General features: G+C 47.2%; 1 protein-coding gene across 4 annotated transcripts in view; it reads right to left on the bottom strand.

Annotated features, from left to right (window-relative positions):
* Positions 1 to 5,403: 5,403 nt before the first annotated feature.
* Positions 5,404 to 20,121, bottom strand: part of Nrf1 (nuclear respiratory factor 1) — a 64,652-nt gene continuing 49,934 nt past the window's right edge. The window contains exons 10-12 of one of the 4 annotated variants that reach the window (XM_021189474.2): positions 18,558 to 18,598; positions 18,382 to 18,397; positions 6,780 to 7,228 (exon numbers count right to left, since the gene is read on the bottom strand). In XM_021189474.2, coding sequence (XP_021045133.1) covers positions 7,065 to 7,228; positions 18,382 to 18,397; positions 18,558 to 18,598 — 221 coding nt within the window. In that variant the 3' untranslated portion in view covers positions 6,780 to 7,064. Of the gene's footprint in view, positions 7,229 to 13,944; positions 14,221 to 18,381; positions 18,398 to 18,557; positions 18,599 to 20,121 lie in introns of those variants that run through there. The other 3 variants (XM_029534801.1, XM_021189467.1, XM_021189487.2) reach the window with 3 other exon arrangements.

The raw sequence follows: 20,121 nt of genomic DNA, 5'->3' as shown, positions 1-20,121 counted from the left end.
CACACACACACACACACATTTCTTGTGGCCACCATTTCAGAAGGACCAGCTGCCTGGCTCACCATCTTTGTCCCCTTCAGCCTTGCCCCCAGAGTTACAACCTGGGAACAGGCACTTTTAGACATCTTGGGAGTTTAGCCTTTCTCAGATTATCTTTGCAAGGGAGTTTTTGTTTGATTTTTGTTAAAATGTTTCCTGTCTTGTTTGAACCAGCAGCGACACCATTTATTTGGCCAGAGTTAATGGGACCATTATTCCACCCAGGTTGACCCAAGCTGGCAAATGTGTGGCCTCCGCTGGACCTTGGCTTCTCGCTCACATGTACCCTTTTAAACGTCATTGTATACATCTTTTATGGAACCTGCTTCAAGCCATTTTTTTTTTTTAAGTATTTAAAAGTAACCTCTTACTGGAAAAATAAAACTGTTCTAAAATTGGGTTGTGATGGGTGAATACCTTTACCAAGCACCAAGGGCTGTGCTCAACAGTACACGGTGAGATGAGCCTTCCTGTCAGTAAAATGTAAGAGGTTAGCTAACGTGGCACACTGTTACAAAGGCCACCCCGAGTTACTGATGATAGAGCACACAGGCTCTGGCTGGGTTATCAAGCTCCATGCTCCCTGGTGCTCCTGTCCATGAAAGCTGTCTGCTCCTGGGTGTGAGCTACAGGTCACCACAGATCAGGTCACAGTGGGCACGTAACAGAGACAGGCTTCCCAGCCGGCCGCTGAGCTCACCTGAAGCCTCCAACTGTAGCGATGGGATGAAGAGGCCTGGCCACCGGCAGGGTTCAACCCTTCACACGAGACGGTCCTGGCATCCTGTCCTGTCTTAGCTGGATGGCAGGGCCTGTGCCGGTGTTGAGCCTGATCAGACAAGGGGACACTGAAGCCAGGCTGAGTGCTTGGCAGAGGAACTACCCTGGCCCACTGCAGAGTGCTCTCCAGCTGTAATGCCAGGACAGGAACCAGCTTAGTCACAGCTGGGGAAGAGCTTTGGAAGTGACTCCTGCTGGTGGCCCTGGGCCTTTCCCGGCCTCTGGTTAGGCCTTTCAAAAACAACAGCAACAACAAATACAATTTTATTTTATTTGTATTTGTGTGTGTGTCTACCCCAGAGCAGGACTTGCAGGCAATTGTAGCCCTGTAATTGAACCTCTGCATGAACAGTAAGCACTTCTAACTGCTGAGCCATCTCTCTAGCCTCTCCTAAGGTTGTCCTCAAAGCTAACCCTGCCTTCCACCCAGGTCCCAGACCCAGCTGACCTCACAATCCAATGGCTGTCCAGACTCGCTTGGCCTCCTTGCTTGATGCCTCTTCAGTTTTGTGGCTTAAGTGGGTTTTGGCGCATCTGCTAGGTTGCAACAAGGCCTCTTGGACCTTGCAGGATTATGAATTAAATCAATGTTTTTTTTTTTGTTTTTTGTTTTTTACATGAAATTACTGAACAGTGTTACCACTGCTTTTCTGTTTGTTCTGTGGGAAAATGTTAAAGAAAACTGGTTGGTTGGGGCTCCTTTATTGTGTGATTAGGAGCCCACTGGAAACTAAGTGTACTGGATCCAGCTCCTGCTGAGGCATGAGTCTGTGCATGTGTGTGCCAGAGCTCGTGATGAAAGGCTGACGATGGACAGGAGAGGCTGAGCGAGCTCAAGACACCCCTGGTCTACAAAGCAAGTTCTAGGCTAGCCTGGGCTATACAGAGACCCTGCCTCAAAGTTAAAAGGCAAGCAAACAGGTTTTATACAAGAACCTAGTGTAGCTTTTGTTTTGGGTGACCTCTGAGGGCCAGCATACACCATAAGGCTGCTGGGGACAGTCAGACACACATGGACTTGGGGGAAGTTGCTGAGTCCCCATTGCCACAGCTGTAAGCTGGGCCTCCTTACAGGCTGGAGAGTAAGTTAAGAGTCTGGGTATAAGGCCTTTGACAACAGTGCAGAGCCCTTTAATACCTAGGAACTTTTTTCTTAGAACAGGGTTTCTTTGTATAGCCTTGGCTGTTCTGGAATTAGCTCTGTAAAGCTGGCTGGCCTGGAACTCAGATCGTCTGCCTCCTGAGTGCTGGAAAAGGTGTGTCACACCACTGACCAGGCCCCTCCCCCTCCCTTTTAAAAACATTTCAGTTAGTTAACATTTTTTATGATTAATTTCATGTGCACTGGTGTTTTTTGCCTGCTTTATGTCTGGATGAAGATGTTAGATCCCTTGGAACTGGAATTACAGACAGTTGTGAGTTACCATGTGGGTGCTGGGAACTGAACCTTGGGACCTCTGGAAGAGCAGCCAGTGCTCTTAGTGGCTTAGCTATCTCTGCAGCTCCATTACTTAGTAACTTTTAACTGTTAGCATCTTTGGTTTTTGAGACAAGGTCTCAGTGTAGTTCAGACTGTCCTTAGTAGCCTGTTTTTGTTTTGTTTTGTTTTGAGACAGGGTCTCTCTCCATAGCCCTGGCTATCTTGGAACTAGACCAGGCTGGCTTTAAACTCACAAAGATTCCCCCTGCCTCTGCCTCCAGAATGCTGAGAGCAAAAGTGTGTGCCACCATGCTCACTATTCATTTCTTCAAGGGTATACATAAATTCAGAAAAAATGTTGAGAACCAGTGAATTACTTAATGACATTTTGAGAAGGCTTTTTACTCTGCAGGGCAGGCTAGCGTGGAAATATCGCACCCAAACTGTCTTCTCCTGGCAATTCTGCATCAACTTCCCAAGTGATTATGTGTGTGGGCCATCACACTTGGTTAATTCGACAACAGCCCTCCCTCTGATGGCTGTGCTGGGTATTGAACTTGGGGCCTTGCAAATGCTAGGCAGGTGATCTACAATACATTCTACCCTTGCAATTTCATCTGCAAGTGCATTAAATCTTGGGTAGAGCATCTACACCCCACCCCCAAACAGCTAAGCTACTTAAAAGTAAAACCGAATGTTCTGCGCCCCACACTTCCCCACCTTGAGCATTATGAACAGGTCCTAGGCTTGTCTGCCCAGGTTGGTGTCCTGGTTCTGGTTCTTGCTGACGGGGAACTTGGTCAGGTAACTTGGCTTCTTTGTTCTTCGTTGCTCAGGATGATGGCGCTTCACACAGCCTCAATTGGAGGGCAGCCTAAGGACCGGTTACTATGATTGCTATAGGAATTCTCTAATTGTGGGAAAGCCAGAGCTAGGAGTGCCCATGGACAGGGTTCCCCCACCCCATCTCTGCAGAGGATAAGCCCCTTCTCCTCTCCCCACTCTGGAGAATTACATTATAGGCACGCGCGCGCGCGCGCACACACACACACACACACACACACACAAAGCTAGCAAAGAGCTCAAAGATCTTCAGGAGGGAGGGGCGCCTATGAGGGAGCTGTGGCTCTGAGTGAGGTGGAGAGCCTCCAGCCTCCACTTTGCTTCCGTGCACTCAGCCCTGCTCTATCCTACCCCCTTCCTCCTGCTGCCACTAGCCCAGTGGTTCTCAGCCCTCCTAAGGCTTGGACCCTGTAACACAGTTCCTCTTACTGTGAGGGCAGGGTGGGAGTGTGTATGGGGATGGATCCTGCTCTACAATCAAGCTAGGTTTCTTCTTGATGAGTCTAGCACCCACCTACCCTGGGTTGTGCCTGAGCTATTCTTCCAGAGATCTCCTTAGATTGGTGATGGGAGTGTAGGTGACTCCAGGAGTCACAGCACCACCAGGGGACACCTTGAGCTGCAAGGTCACCAAGCATTCCTAGACTGACAGGCTTCTATGAGCCCAGTGGTGAGCTACATTGCGGATCCTTGGATCTACTGCGCTTATACTGCTCCGCACCATACACAGGGAGCTGTAGGTACCTGCCCAAGGTCTTCTCTTTTACTTGAGCATGCCAGGGGGAGCGCTCTGTCCCTGCGCTACAGCCCTAGCCTTGCTCTTCCTTCTCAGAGAACTGCCAAGTTTTAAAAAACCATCTATTCATTTGTGCTTGTATGCACATGTGCGTGTGTACAAGTACCACGCCGCATATGTAGAAGAGGTCAGAGGACAACCCCAGAGAATCAGTTCCATCCTGTGTGAGCTTCAGGAATTAAACTCTGGTCATGAGGCTTTCTGCCTGCCAAGCCACCGCACAGGATCATGCCAAACTTCATTTACCTGGGACACGCTAGTATTCATGAATCTAAGGTAATAGGTCAGATCTAATTGACAAGATAGTTTGGTGTGCCTGAATGTTTTATGTTGTTAATAAAATCAGATTTCAAATAAAAACCTGACTTCTCCCATCTGCTGGGAATTTTGAAGGCAGTGAAGCCCATGTCTTTGGGAGAAGTGCCCATCAGATAGCTGTTTGCCACTTTGTCTCATGCCCACCTCTACCCCACTGCTTCTCTCACTCACTGGACTTAGCTGGCTCCCCCTGGTCACCTGCTTAGGAAGAAGTGACAGAGAAGCTTGGCGCCAGCCCCTTGGAAGCCAGTGCTCACAAGCTCTTGGGAAGGCACTGTCTGGGTCTGGCTTGTAAACTGCAGGAGCTAACAGCAAGCATCCCGGGAAGGCTGAGTAGGCGGGTCTCTAGAGAAGCCTTGCTCTGTGCAGCCTCAGTCACTCCTTCCTGGCACATCCTCCTTGGTGAACATGGATGGCGCGGTGTACCATGTGTATAAGAAGGGACAGAAGCCAGTATTTGACAGTACTGAGACAAGGCTGAGCCCCAAGGGAAACCACATCCTCATTCGATGACTATAATCCTATCAGCCGGAGACTCACTGAGACATCTACAAACAAAAATGGCAGAAAAAGGCACTCAAGGGGAAGACGAGGTACAGCTCGTGAGTGAGGAGACGCAGAGGCTGCAGGAAGGGCCTGAGTTAGGGCGTGGTGTGGTCCAGCTGTGACACACATTAAATCAGTGAGTGTGGCATGTGAGAAACCAAGAAACAAGGATGTAGATAGCGAGGCAGGGCTTGGACCTTCTGCTCTGAAGACATTTCCTGCATCAAACACACTCACTCGGGAAACCCTTTTAAGATGCAGGGGTCACCAAGGCCTTTTAATATGGTGCCAAATAAACACCTAAATCAGATTCCAGAGTAGAGCCTTCAGACCTCCTTGAGGCTTTCTGAAATGCGACTGTCCCTGAGAGTCAGGATACAGAAGACAGACTTCATCAGGCCTGCTGGTGTTCATTCACCCAGCACTCGGGAGCGGACAGTTCTCCTCCCTCCTGGGGTTCCTAGTGGTCCAGTCTAGAGACCTCTAGTGCATGTCTTTTGTAAAGGACAATGAGCCACAGCCTAAAAGAGTCCTGTAGCCCAAGTGGCCAAGGCTGCTAGAGAGAGGGGCACTTTTTGTCGCCACATTAAACTATTTATTGAATGAGGCAGTTTAGACAGAATGGAGAACACCACAGATTCCATGCTCTGTTGCTGGGACCTTGTTTTTATCTTCTTGGCAATTTCTCAAACTATCAGGAGGTTTATTTCACCACAAAGGAACAGGGACCTTAAAGCCCCGGACAGCTTCACAGTTTAAAAAAGAAAAAAAGTAACAAATTGTAGAACCAGGACATTTATATGTAAATTTCCCGCTCCACCCTTATTACGTACAGAAAAGAACATACAAAGAACATTGTATAGTTTTATATAAAACAAGCAAATATAAGAATTGGAAACTTTTCTCAAAGGCTGAGCAAGACATGAAGAATCTTTTAATGTCTCATTAAAAAACAAAAAAACCAAAACCACCACATTAAATACACTATCACGCACGGGAGAGGACTGGCAGGAAGGAGGAAGAGTTCCTGCACGCCAGGAGCGGACATTTGGCTTGTCAAGACATCAGATGAGTGAGCCACGGGCGACTCAGGGCTTGTGGCTAGAAAGCACAGAAGCTCACAGTGACAACTGCTCAGTGCAAGCCACACTGTGAGCAGGAAAGCTGTCCCAGGCCCGTGCCGCCAGGATGTGCCTGGGGAAAGTCCTCACAGAGTCTTCTGACACATCTATGACGGCCAGCCTTCGCGCAGAGGTCTTGCGTGAGGCAGTCTCTGCTGAAATACAGCTGCAGACAGCTGGAGAACACGGTTCCCACGGTGCACCCTGATTTATGAAGAGTTTTCTCCCTCCTTCCTTTTTTGCTCTCCTATAATCTTTCCATTTTCTCCATCACACACACACACACACACACACACACCCTGCACTTACACCCGCTTGCTCCATGAACACTCCTTAGACCCTTAACACTTCTGTCACCTTCAGTTTGTAACAGGACTGACCTTACAACCAAGCAACTCTTGAATAGACATGAGACTGAGGGTTCCTGGGAAGGGAGAAGATGGAGGTTGAGGAACGATTTCTTGTCCCTGCCAGGAGCCTGCAGGGCATTTACCTGCCTGTGGCAAGGTCAGCACCTGAGCCAGCTGAAGAGTCTCTGCTGGCGAAGCGCGGGTCCCTGGACTTCATAAGCACTCTCTGGACCACGCTGTGTCCTGGGTCTTCCTTCCTTCGGTGAATGTAGCAGAGGTCTAGGCAGCCACTGGGAGGCAGCTTTGGTGAAGGACGTGGTCCCCTCCGCCTGAGTCTGTCAGTAGCTCAATGCATGACCCTGGTATGAACGAAAACCAGGTGACTGTGTCTGGTCGTGTACCCTACCACCCACTAAACTGGGCGGGTTCTTGTTCCCACAGTTCACCTTGATTTCATACAGGCAATTCCATGCGGGTTTCATACATATATATGTATGTACATATATACTTTATACATATATGTAAATGTGTATGTCCATATGTACACATATACATATATTCACACTCACACGTACACACACGTAAGTATACACACATTTCTGCACAAAGTCTGGCCACAATTTGGCTTTTTGGGACAGTGAAATCGGTGGCGTTTCTCACTCCACCAGATCCCAGAAGTGGTGCTTTAAAAAAATGTGATTCCAAAATCTGCTGCCTTCTTCCTTCTTAAAAAAAGGTTACCAAAACTTTCTTTCCAAGTCGAGAGACTTAATTCCATTTGATTGCACCTCTGCAAACATGTAAAAAATTCTGAAGTAGACTAGAAAATGATGCCATGATAGAGCTCCATGCTACTGTTCCAACGTCACCACCTCCACAGCCTGGCCATCCATGGTGACTGCGCTGTCCGATATCCTGGTGGTCACTGGCGCCATGGCCACCTGCACCGGCCCGTTGCCCTGGGCGAGGCTGGTTACCACAGTCTGGTACATGCTCACAGGGATCTGGACCAGGCCTGGAGAGACAAAGCAAGACCATTGGTGGGGCCCAAGCTCAGGACCCAGGTGCTGGCTCGGGCAACTGGCTCTGGTCCTTCAGGGCATCACTGCCTGCCAGCCCCAGGTCAATGACTTACCTGCTTCCCAGGCAGAGAGAAAGAAGTCTCAACTTTTTTTTTCCTTTCTTTTTAGAGACAAGGTCTTGTTGCGCAGCCAGGTTGGCCTTGAGCTTTTGCTCCCTTGGCCTTAGCCTCCCAAGAGCTCAGACTCTGGGTGTGTGCTTTGCGCTGGGTGTAAATCTCTCCCCTCACTTCATTTTAGTTCTTAGACTCCCGGGAAAGGAGTGTGGGAACACTGAACACACTTCCACCGAGACCTTGGCAGCCTCCATCTTTAGGAAGATGTGAGTCTCCCCACCCTGCCAGCCAGCCCTGCTGCCAGCAGTATGTCACCCACTCTGCTCCTGGCCTATAGTGCTGGTCTCTCTGAGCCCGCTAGCTGCCCAAGTTCAAGCTTCTTTTTTTTTTTTTTTTTCCGAGACAGGGTTTCTCTGTGTAGTCCTGGCTGTCCTGGAACTCAGAAATCCGCCTGCCTCTGCCTCCCAAGTGCTGGGATTAAAGGCGTGCGCCACCACACCCGGCTTAAGTTCAAGCTTCTATCAGCTGGAAAAGAAACAACACCAAAAATCAAACCTCTGCCTTCCGCCCTGTTGTCTGGTCCACCTATGAGTTTTTGTTTTTTGTCCCCCCCCCCCCAGAGTTAAACGTGAAAAAGAATTGAATCAAATAAGCCTATTTGTCTCCAAATTTTAGGATTTCACAGACTGGTATAAATGAAAAAAACACAGTTTAGGATCAGCTAAGAGCAATGACTAAACAAATGCAGCCCAGCACCACTATACAGCACGTGGAATGCTGGGGTAGAGTGATCCATTTCCGGTTCACTTGGGCCAAAGACTCATGTGCATCCACCGCCCGTTTTCTTGCTGGAAGTAGACTTACAATGGACAGGGAAGGGCTGTGCTTTGCAAGCCACCAACCAAAACTAGTCTGATTGTCAGTGAAGTGAAAGCGGTAACTCCTGCCCAAAGGGACTCAGGGCGCGGGGGCCTGGATCTTTCAGGTAGACAGAGGCAGCCAATAACAGTGGAAAACTAGTATTTAGCTGCCTGGGTTAGGAGGTAGGAGCCCCAAACCTTAACAGCCCCACTCTACCCCAAACACCCACTAATAGTGAAATAAGGTGAGTGGAATGGCCTGTTCTAATACTAACTAGCTCTAATATCCATAAGTCGCCTAGCTCTGTCCCTGAACAAGCAGCATTCTAGTGTGCCACTCTTAAGGGGGCACAGAACCACACAAGGACAATGTAGACAACTTAGGGAGAAAACAAAACAAACAAAACAAAGGCTGGCAAAGTCTGGTAGCCTCCGAGTCTTTTCTTAAAATGGGATTTTATATGGTATGCATTATATTAAATCCATATAAAAACCCAACACACACACACACAGTCACAAACCAACCAACCTATACACACCTTTAGTGGGAATTTGAGACAGAATTCCCTGAGCTCGGGAGTTTCAGGCTAACGTAGGCCATAACGTAAGGGACTTCATTTCAGAAATACAAAATAAAGAGCTGGAAGTCTAGCTCAGTGGAAAAAGTCTTGTCTGGCATGTATGAGGCTCTAACACCACAAATAACAGCAGCCCCCAAACCACCCACCAATCAATCAGACTTCTAACTCCCAAACTTGTGATAGGGTTATGTCTCTAATCCCAGCACCCAGGAAGGCTAAGACAGGACAACAGTGAGTTTGAAACTAATGTGAACCACAGAGACCGATCCTCTCCCATAAAAACAGCAGTGGCAGCAACAACACTCTGGGGAACCCCACAATCCTACAACCAACTAGAAAAGAAAACTATTTGCGAGTAATTTAAAAATAAAAAAGTGCAATAAATGAAACACATTGCAAAGGTTATAATATAACAAGAAAAAAAAATTCCAGAGACTAGAAAAGATTAGAAAAGTAGGGAAATTAGACGCACAAGATTAGAAATAAGACACATGAGCAAACTTCTATTACTGAAAAGCAAGTCTGGCATGGAAAAGGCCACTTGATGCTCTAGGCACAATGGACAGCAAGAGATCCAGACACATCTCAGGGTACAAGGGAGACTGCGAAGAGCCTGAAAGATTCTAGGAAGAAAGAAGCAGAGGTTGGGAGCATATGCAAAATACTGGACATGAGAACAATACTAGATGTCATGGCAAACCTAGAAGCTAAAATGATGGAGCCATGCTTTCAGGCATCCCGGTTCAAGCGTCCCCGAATCGCTTTCAGCCTGGAATTCTACACCCAGCTAAGATGATCTATAGGAATTACACCTGACACAACTTCAGCTATGGCTCAAACTTTAGCTGCCCACGCACACTTTCTCTCAGAAAAGTGCTATTAGCACAGGAATCTCAAGAACAGGTTCTGGAGACCCTGAACAGAGACAATGGGAGCAAGACCAGGGGCAGGACTGGGCCTGAGCACCAGGAGCCACCAGAAGGATTAAAGCTGGAAACAACTGGTTGAACGTTGAGGGAGCGCTCGGAAGAAGAGGCAGTCAGGATCTCTGTGAGTTTAAGGTAAACCTTATCTACACAGGGAGGAGAGTTCTAGGCCAGCAAGGGCAAATAGTGAGTGAGACCTTGTTTCCAAAAGAAAAGAGAGAGAAGCAGCCGGGCCTGGTGGCGCACACCTTTAATCCCAGCACTCGGGAGGCAGAGGCAGGCGGATTTCTGAGTTCGAGGCCACCCTGGTCTACCAAGTGAGTTCCAGGACAGCCAGGGCTACACAGAGAAACCCTGTGTCGAAAAACAAAAAAACAAAAAAAAGAAAAGAGAGAGAAGGCCTGGTGGATGCAATCCTGATGACCTAAGTTCAATGCCCAGGACCCATTGGTGAATGGAGAGCAGTGACTCCCAAAAGTTGCCTCCTGACCATCACACACACTTACTTGGTGGCATGCATTTATGCACGTGTGTGCGCCTGCCCAAAGTGTGTGTGTGTATGTGTGCTAATCCAAAGGAAATTAATGCAAAAGAAAATATGATTTCAGTCTTGACTGTGTGAGAGCATTTTTCAAGAGTCAGTTTTGTCACCTTAGGGATATGCATTTGATGGTAGAACATGAAACAGGCTTGTTTTGATGACAGACATTTTGAAACCCCACTTACAAGGGCATGCTAGCACAACACAGGCTGGGCAGTACAGCCTCCTTGAGAGGCTAGGGCTGAGGAAAATATTCTTGTTGGATGGGGAAAGCTGGCAGAGGACTGGAAAAGGACAGGAGGTTGAGGCTTCAGGGTGAAGGTGGTCTGGTTTCTTCTAAACCACTGCAAATCAAGTGCTGAAGCAATTCTCTCCGTTCACCCTCCCTTGCCACAAAAATTAGTTTTATTTATACATTGCTTACTTAGTCCTTTGGTCTCACACTGAGACACCATCATGTTAATATCAGAAAGATGCTTTGGCGTGGTGGTCAAGGCTCTCATGGTTTGTTCTCATCTATTTTCTCCTTTTGAGGCAGGGTCTGAACATGGAGCATAGGCTGGCTTTGAACCTGTGATCCTCCTGCCAAGAGCTAGGATGCACTTGAGGTTCTCCACCATGCTTGTCTGCACCAGGCCTTTTGCAGCAACTGTCTTTGGCTTGTCCTCTGGTTCTCCAAGTCTCTGTCCTCCAATGATTTGGGTCCTGTTCCCTGGTAGCCTCATGGCACTTTGCCCAGACCTCTACAGAGGAATGGTCCTTACACAATGTCACTGTTTGCATTGTATTTCCACCTCCATTGCAAAGGGACAGAGCCTATCACTGAGCTCAACACATTCTCCACACTCATAAATGAGAACTCAAACATCTAGTCACTGTTAAAGGTGGTGGCTCAAGCCTGTAACCTCAGCAGTCAGGAGAGCTGCCGTAACTCCACGGCCAGCCTGGGCTAAACAGGGAGACACCTTCTCCTAAAATAAAAACAAAGTAAAAAAAATACCACACCCAAGACCTATCCAAATAATTTTTTTTTTGGCAGATTGCATTTTGTGTATTTCACATAACTCAGGGAAGAAGCAAATTTGGCCTCAGTTGTATGGAGTTACAAAATGACTTCTGCACAAAGCTGTCTCAGTGTGAGTGACTGTGACAATTACTATACATCGTAAAGGCTTTTCAAAGAGAGAAACTCTATCAGTGGGGTTACTGACAACCTCAGATGCCTCTTCTACATCCTTTCAGCAGACACCCACCTTAAATAAACGCATCACCATCTTAATGTAGGCATTTTAAGATCTCTCTCACAAAAACACCCATGCAGGCATTTTGACATGGGATTAGATTAAACCTCCTCTGTGTCTCTGTCTGACCTAGCAGCCTTTATGTCCATGGCACGGGGGAGGGACTGAAGGCTTTGAAACCCAGTACGCACTAAGTCGGGCGGCTGCCCTTGGAAGAGAGATGATTAAATGCTGAAGCTCAGTAATCAGGCCAGGGCTGCCCCTCCATCTGCTCAGCCTGCCCCTGATTAGCCCTAATCTAGAGGCACATGCTAATCCATGCTTGTATTCTGGGTCATTTCAATTGATTAAGCAACAGGAAGCCCTTCATGTTCTACTCTAAGGGCCTGAAGGTCCCTTTCCTTTTCAGGAAACCCCAGTACAGTCCTGGCAACTGGACTCCATGATATGTGTGTGACTGCATGTCCCCTTGCCTTGTTCAGGGCCCTGGAGAGCGATGCAGGATAGTGTCTCCATAAATGAACATTTATTTCTCCAGCAGAAGCCAGGATTCTCAGGAAGGCAGACTCACCATGTTCTGAAGACTCTAGTATTCCAAAAGGTCAAAGTCACACAAATGCTAAGAGTTTAGTGAATCGAAACTGCTTTAAATTAAAAGTCTACTACCACTTGTTTTGTTTTGAGATAGGATCTTATTGTGTAGCCCAGGTTAGCATCGACCTCATGGCACTCTCCCTGCCTTACTGAGGCTTCCGGCATTCTGATACAGCTGTGATGCCCAGATCCCAAACGCTTATCCAGTTCCAGCACTTGGGAGATAGGAACAGGTAAACTGCTTTTGTGTGTTTGAGGCCAGCCTGGTCAGCAGAGTCAGTTCTAGGCCAATCAGGGCCACAAAGTGAGACCTGCCTCCTAAAGCTTAGCAGAAACAAAACTCAAGGACAGGCTAGGTGGCTCAGCAGGTAAAGCTGCTTACCACCAAACCCAACAACCTGAGCTCGATTCTCAGGACACAAATGCTGGATGGAGAGAACTGACTTCAATAAGCAGTTCTTAGATGTCTACCTATGTGCAAGAACATGAACACACACACACACACACACACACACACACACACACACACACAAATGCAATAACGACAATACCCAGCAGCTACTGGGTGTGGTGGTAGGTGTCTATAAAACGAACACTTGGGGGGAGGGGATCTGCAACCCTACAGGAGGAACACTATGAACTAACCAGTACCCCAAGAGCTGTCTCTAGTTGCATATGTAGCAAAGGATGGCCTAGTTGGCCATCAATGTGAAGAGAGGCCCTTGGTCTTGCAAAGATCATGTGCCCCAGGTACAGGGGAATGCTAGGACCAGGAAGCGGGAGTGGGTGGGTTGGGGAGGGGGAGGGTATAGGGGGCTTTGGGGATAGCATTTGAAATGTAAATGAAGAAAATATCTAATAATAATAATAATAAAGAACACTTGGGAGGCAGGACAGGCAGGATGATCTTTGGTCTGAGGCCAGCCCAGGCCACATGGTGAGTGAGACCCCGTCTCAAAGTCAAAACCACCCCCCAGGCCCCAAACCAGGCAAGGCAGTGCACGACTGCAGTCCTAGAGCACAGCCTGAATTAAGCCTTGTCAACATAGGGAGACTTTCAAAGATACAACAAAACAAACAGGTAAACAGATTGGCTGTCATGTCCACTGCACACGCCTCCCCCAAGCCAGAGGTCTGGGAGCCTTTCCATGGACCACAGTACCCAACACCCAGCACCCTGGCCAGCAGAACTCACTGCTGCCTCTCCAGGCGTCACGGACATCATGGCAGCATTGCCAGAAGGAGAAGAGAGGTGAAAAGGAACCCAGAAAGCTTAGATCTTCAGGATCAGCAAACTCCCCAGAGGAACTCCCAGCCCCACAACCACGTTTCCTCTTCAGGCAGGCCTGACCCTGTTGTCTTCGCTGCTGAGCACAAGTCATAAAGCATACCCAGGCTTCTCTCTTCCTTACCTCAATACTGGGCAGTTACATCCTTCCTGGAGCTCAGGGTCAAGCCTCTGACATCACCCTCCACTTTACATTCAATACATCATCAAATCTTGTCAACTCTCCTTCCTTCTTGTAAAAACTTATCATTAACTTTATTCATATTCATGCATTTTCGTTCCTGTGTAGGGGACTGAGATGTACGTAGACCCCTTGGAGCTGGACTTAAAGGCAGTTGGGACCGGCCTCACATGGGTTTTATGAAAGGGGGTGAGCATTCCACACTGCCAATCAACTCTGAAATCCCAAACTCTTTCAAAAGTAAACCAGAACTCGGTTTCTACTACTTCAATGTCAGTAATAACTTATGAGTCCCGTTCCAACATTGTACCTTCAGTTTTCAGAAACGTAAAGACCAAAGCACCTACCCCACAGTCAAGACCAAAACCCAAACCATACATATGCTAAAGTTAAAAGCTAATTTTTATTTCTTTTTCAATTGCTGAGGCGAATTAAATTTGAAGAAGATTATATCTCCGTCTTCAACAACGTAAGCTCTGCCTTGTTGTTTGTATTTCCCAGCAGCCTTAGCTGCGTTCTCAGAACTTTCCTCTTTAAGATCTTCGTCTTTCATTACTTCCGCCATAATGAATCCCTTTCCAAAATCTGTATGAATCTTTCCTGCAGCCTGAGGAGCCGTCACGGCTTTGCTGATGGTCCATGCATGAACTCCATCTGGGCCTGCAGTGAGAAAGTACTCTAGTTGGAGTGCTGCAAACCCAGCCTTAGAGATCTTTGGTCAAGCATTGTCCTGCTCAGTTCCAGATACTTCTCCGTCTCCTCCGCACTTTAACCCAGGATGGTCTCAAACTCTCAATGCTGCCGTCTCAGCTTCCCAGGAGCTGAGAGTATATAACGGCCTAGATCAGCTGAATCTTGAGCAAGCATACACAGACTTTCCCCACGAGTTCCCTAACATTATCACTCCATCACAACCATGGTCCCTCAACTCTCCCCAAAGCATTATCTCCCTGCCTAGATCTGTTCTGCAGCTCTGAGCAGGGCTCTTCTGACAGTCCCATTTTTCCAGGGGTGCTCTCTGCCTCCTGTGATGTCACGGATTCTGCCACTCACTTGATACCAAGTCTGCACAGACTTGCCCTGCTTCCAAGTAGTTGCAGGGCTTCCCTTAAGAAGTCTGTTTACAGATGTGAGGGTGATATGGCTGCGAGATCTGTCACCCCATTGATCGCCAGGGTTGATTCGGCTGATCAGGCTGGCTAGGCGGGTGTCCCCTTCCTCCCTCACAGCTCATGTGCGACCCTCCCAAAGCTGCGCGCTCGGTCCAAGAGGACGACCTTCCCTGAATAGAGGAGGACCAGTCTTTGGTCAAGGGTATCCGAGTAGCTGTGCTCCCCTGCTAGAACCTCCAAACAAGCTCTCAAGAAGTCTGCATACTTTCTGCTGTTGATAAGACTGTCACTGAATACTGAGCACCCTGGGTAGAGAAGTGTTCAGTTCCTGGATGGTCTTCATGACTTTTAAAGAAACTGAGCTACATTCCTTCCAGCTGTGCCCTCTTCACACTGAAGGGTCTCGAAGCCCTTTCCTTTGCTCTGGAGCAAAGCAGCCTTCGCCATAAGCATCCTTAAGGGGCTGTAATCAAATGCTCTGTGGAACCCTATGGTTTTTCACAGGAAGGTTATTTTACTATATCTTACTTCCATTAAAGTGCTCTTAGCCACAACGACCCAAGTGAATTGTGTCATCGAACATCTGTGGCCCTGAGTTTCTTCACATGGAAAATGGTCACTAGTAATCTCACAGGGGAACTGAACCAGATTATGTTGACATAGAAAACCCTTGGTACAATGTCTAGCACACAGTAGGTCTACAGCACTTGTCAGCTGCTTTTCAAGATGACTTTGATTGAAAGTGTAGTTTGGGTTGCAAGTGGTAGAGTACCGCTCCAAGCAAGCAGCAGACAAGCAGAAACAGCATGCATCTTGCAACAGGAATTTGCTCCTATGGTGGGCAGATTCTTTGCTGAAAGTCTCCAGAAGAAAGCCATGGAATCATGCAGAGGACTGGCAGGCAGCTTCCCATGCACATCACAGCAATGGAACCACATGAGGGAGACGAAGCAGCTGCTAACCGAGCACACAGACCCGCTGAGTGCACAGTTGAGCATGCAATCTGGGGCAAGCCAGTAACCCAATTACCAAAGTGAAAAATAGGACCGGTGTTGGGGCTGGCGGTGTAGCTCAGGGGTAAAATGCTTGCCTAACATATGAAGGCTATGGGTTCATTCCCAGCACTGAAGGAAATGTGTCATATATATGAGTGATCACTTACAGCATGATAATATTATCAAACACTTCTCAGAAGTGAACAGGATAGACATGAACTAAACACAGGGCCTCAGGACTGGCTGGTTATCGAGCACTACAGTGGCTCCCCCCCCACCCCCCAAGACAAGACAGGGCAGGATAGACAACCTTGGGAAGAATGGACCTTTCATTTGCCTTCCAAGCTGGGAAACCTTTGGGAATTGTTGTTTGCTGTAACTTAATCTTTCAGTCCAAAGGCCTTGTGAGTTGGCTGTGGAAATATTTTTAGTTGGAGAATATTGATGGTCACGACAGGAAAAATAAGTAGCTAAACAGTATAAACACAAGAGTTGGTTTGAGACATGTTCTGCACTGTAGCCTTGGCTGGAACTTACTGTATGGCACAAGTTTGCCTCACATTTAGCAATCCTCCTGCCTCGGCCTCCTGAGTGCTGCTGCAATACAGGCATGAGCCACCACAACTGACTGAGAAATGATTCTTCAAACTAAAAGGAAAACTGATATTGTAATGTTTTCTGGAGTTTATTAACATGAGAGCTAAAAGAGGTAGTGGGAGAACACTGACCTAAGTGGAGTTGTAAGTCCATGACCAGAGAGGAAAACCAAGGAGAAAGCTCTGAAGACATCGCTCAGAGTTAAATGCGATGGTTGCCCTTGTGGAGGATCTGGGTTTGGTTCTCAGCAACTTGGTGGCTCACAACCATCCTTAACTCCAGTTCCAGGAGACCTGATGCCCTCTTCTGACCTCTGCAGGCACCATGCACACAGATGCATACTGATGCGGGCAGAACGTTTACATATACAAAATTAAGTAAGTCTGTAAAGAGAAAGGAGGAGGCAAAGGGAAGGAACAAGAATCAAACCACCACTCCCATATCACAAAACTTGTTAAGTCCCTAAGGGTCAGCAAGACTTAAGGGTAGGGAAGTCTTCTGATGGTTCACTTGAAGACTTGGAAGAACACACCAGTGGCTGATATCTAAGGAAAGGCACTGGTTACCTGGCTGGGAAGCAGAGTGAGGAAGAGAAGCTAGGCTAGCATGTAGATGGGAGGAAGAGACAGATGTCCAAGGAAGGACCAGATGGAAAGAAGATGGAGAGAGAGGCAAGAGAGGAAGGCCATGAAAAGAATACCAACCTCAAGTGGAAGAGCCAAGTAGCTCTGATGCTTGGACACCGGGGAGCAAGGGCTTTTCGGCTTTCCCTTGTGTGCCGAGTCTGAAGCATTTCGGGAATCTATGGATCAAATGTGTTATACCTGGCAAGCACTCAACAGACTCATACACCTAGGAGCAGCCTCAGCACTGTGTCCTTCTCAGTACTCAAAACTTCCTCTCTTCTGGCAGACAATCTTTTCCAGACAATCTCAAGATACACTCAGGGGAAAAAAGAAATGCTTTAGGAATAAGATTGACAGCAGCTGGCCAGTTGGAACACTGTCACTGTCCTTTGCCTTTAAGACTTCAAAGAAACTCCTCTTGCACCGTTGACCATAAATCAAATGATAAAATTAAACTTATTTTTTACTTTTTAGTAAATGTATTTCAAAGGTGTCTTGGAAAGATGAACTCATTGTTTCCTCTTGAATACCCTGGAGATGTTCAGGAGCACTATGAAATGAGACTCTGTGATTTGGCATCAGAACCCACATGGTTCATCATCCTAGCCATTGAATTTCCAATGTGGGCTTAACTGAATTCTAGGCCTGCTGATCTAACCATAAATGCTTTTCTGAAAGTGGAAATAGAAATAAACCTTTGATTAGAGAGTAGAACATGTACTCGGCTTAGGATATGTGACCCAACAGTACAGAGAAGACAGGAGGAATAAGATCAGGGCCACCAACCCACACACTTGTGGCTCAAAAGAAAGTTACCAAGTTGTGGGTGTTTTGTTTTGTTTAGTTTTTTTTTCAGTACAGGGTTTCTCTGTGTAACCCTGGCTGCTCTGGACGCAGACTCAGAAATCCGCCTGCCTCCGCCTCCTGAGTGCAGAATGAGGAGTGGTAGGTTCACACAGAATGAGGAGTGGTAGGCTCACACAGAAGCTACCCAGAGTGCAGACACGTGAAGCGTTTGACAGAATTACAGAGACAACTACCTCAGTAAGGCCTCATCTTTTTTTCTTTTTTTTTAAAACAAGTCACTTTTTTATTGGGTTTTAATTCTCAGGGTATGAAAGGAGTTCCCCACACAGGAGTTAGGAAGACAACAATGGTCCAGAGTGCACCCTGGGTGGGCACTGTACCCTCTTCAGTGGTTAGCTATATGGGTTGCCATTCAGGTTTGAGTTCTTGTAAGAAAGGCAGGATCTGAGAAGATGTAAGTTGCCAGTACCAAGCCAACCCAGCAATGCACACTTCCTTTCTTCACACTGACGTATTGCAGTGACCTCTTTGAAATGCTCCAATGATGCCTGTAGGGGCAAAACCCCACATCAGGGTCTAGTGCAGCAGCTCCCCTACTGTGACAGCTAAAGGTTCCTTCTTCTTCACTGGTAGGACTTGCAACATCTTGGAGTCCGTTTATTCGCCAAGACCAGTCATTGTAACCAGTCACTTTCTCTGTCTCTCGCATCTGAACTATACTCGAATAACCATCTTGTCCTCCAGGGACAAGCTCTTTACAAGGGACTCAGGCCATCCACAGAAGAAGCAGCGCTGCAGTGACTGTGCCCTCAGCTGCTTCCTTCTCTCCCCAAAGACGAACCCACCTGTAGCCTTCTTGCCAGGATCCACTTGTAACCTCCACAGTCTGCCATAAAGAGGCCTGACAAGAACATAGAACTGTTAAAAGGCGCTGGGCTGGACGGGACACCAGAACCTGCCAAAGCTTTGCAGCTTCCCATACACCTTGGTGTACAGTGTTCTGTGAAATCTTTAACAAACTCAGCTCATCAACACAGCAGTTCACTGAGTGTATGTGGTGTGTGCATTTACAAAAGCATACCTTACAACCAGCCCTTAGACGAGCCAGGGGGTGAGTCGGTTCCTCCTGATCGCATCTGTCCTAAAGTAGCAGTTACGATGTGGTTTTCTTGCAGCAGATCTCCCTTCCTAATGATGTCTTCCTTAAGCTAATATGAAAACTAATTTGTATTTCTTAAGCACCCAGCAGCTGGGCAGGGAGTGGTGGGGAGGGTCTAGGCTTACACTGGCCTGCTTAGAGAAACTGCCCAAGGATTTAAAATGTGTCACAAGTAATCTACATGAGAGATAATCTGTATGTGACAATCAAGAACTGATTATACTTATAAAATCCACAGGCTACTTTTGACTAGGAGGGCCAATTTGTGCTTAAATAACATTAATTAGTTAAGTTAGAAGAAGAAGAAAAAAAAAGATCCTGTCGAAATGTGAAGCAACAGTGTTTACTTCATATGAGCTTTCGCCCAGTTGTCAAAGTAACCATGTGGTAGCTACTGGAAGAGGGAAGGAGGAAGCAAGATTAAAGCCACTTACACCTCGGCCTTGCTGGGACAGGAAGCAGCCAACAACCTACTTTCTGACTCCTAGGAGCACTGGCCACACCTTAAGCTGTTTATACAAGGAACACTTCACCTATGTCTGGCCCCTGAGTTTCACATGGCCTCTTGTTTAAAGACTATTGAGGGAAAACCCCACAAAACTCCTTAGTTCTCATAGCTGGGCCATAAAAGCTTAGGAAAGAAGCAGTCAGGCAAAGCATAAATTGAAAATAGACATTAAATCCCACAGGGTGTGGTGGCGCATACCTTGAATCTCAGTGCTTGGGAAGCAGAGGCAAGTGACACTCTGAGGCTGAGGCCAGCCTGGTCTACACAGTGAGTTCTAAGCCAGCCAAGGTTACACAGAGAAGCCCTATCTCAGAACATCAGAAAGTAGACATTCCTAAAATCAAATCCCTTCCTAACTTAGTATATTTCAGTATTTTTTTTTCTTTCTTTTTGTGAGGATAGTGGGGCAATCCTTGGAAGCATTTTTTTTTTCTTTTTTAAGAACTAAACCAGGCAGTGGTGGCGCGTGCCTTTAACTCCAGCATTCAGAAGGCAGAAGCAGGTGAACTCTACAGAACAAGTTCTAGGACATCCAGACTTATACAGAGAAATGCCTTCTCAAAAAAAACAAACAAAACAAAAAACCCCTTGAGAATATAGTCTAGGTGGTGTGGCTAGAAGCATATTCTAGACATTTGGACATTTTTCTTCTATCAAGACTGCACTAAGCTGGGCGGTGGTGGCGCACGCCTTTAATCCCAGCACTTGGGAGGCAGAGGCAGGCAGATTTCTGAGTTTGAGGCCAGCCTGGTCTACA

This window comes from Mus pahari, chromosome 2, assembly GCF_900095145.1.
Source record: "Mus pahari chromosome 2, PAHARI_EIJ_v1.1, whole genome shotgun sequence".
NCBI lineage: Eukaryota > Metazoa > Chordata > Mammalia > Rodentia > Muridae > Mus > Mus pahari.
Note: the sequence above shows the minus strand (reverse complement) of the source record. Positions and strands in the feature narration are given on the sequence as shown.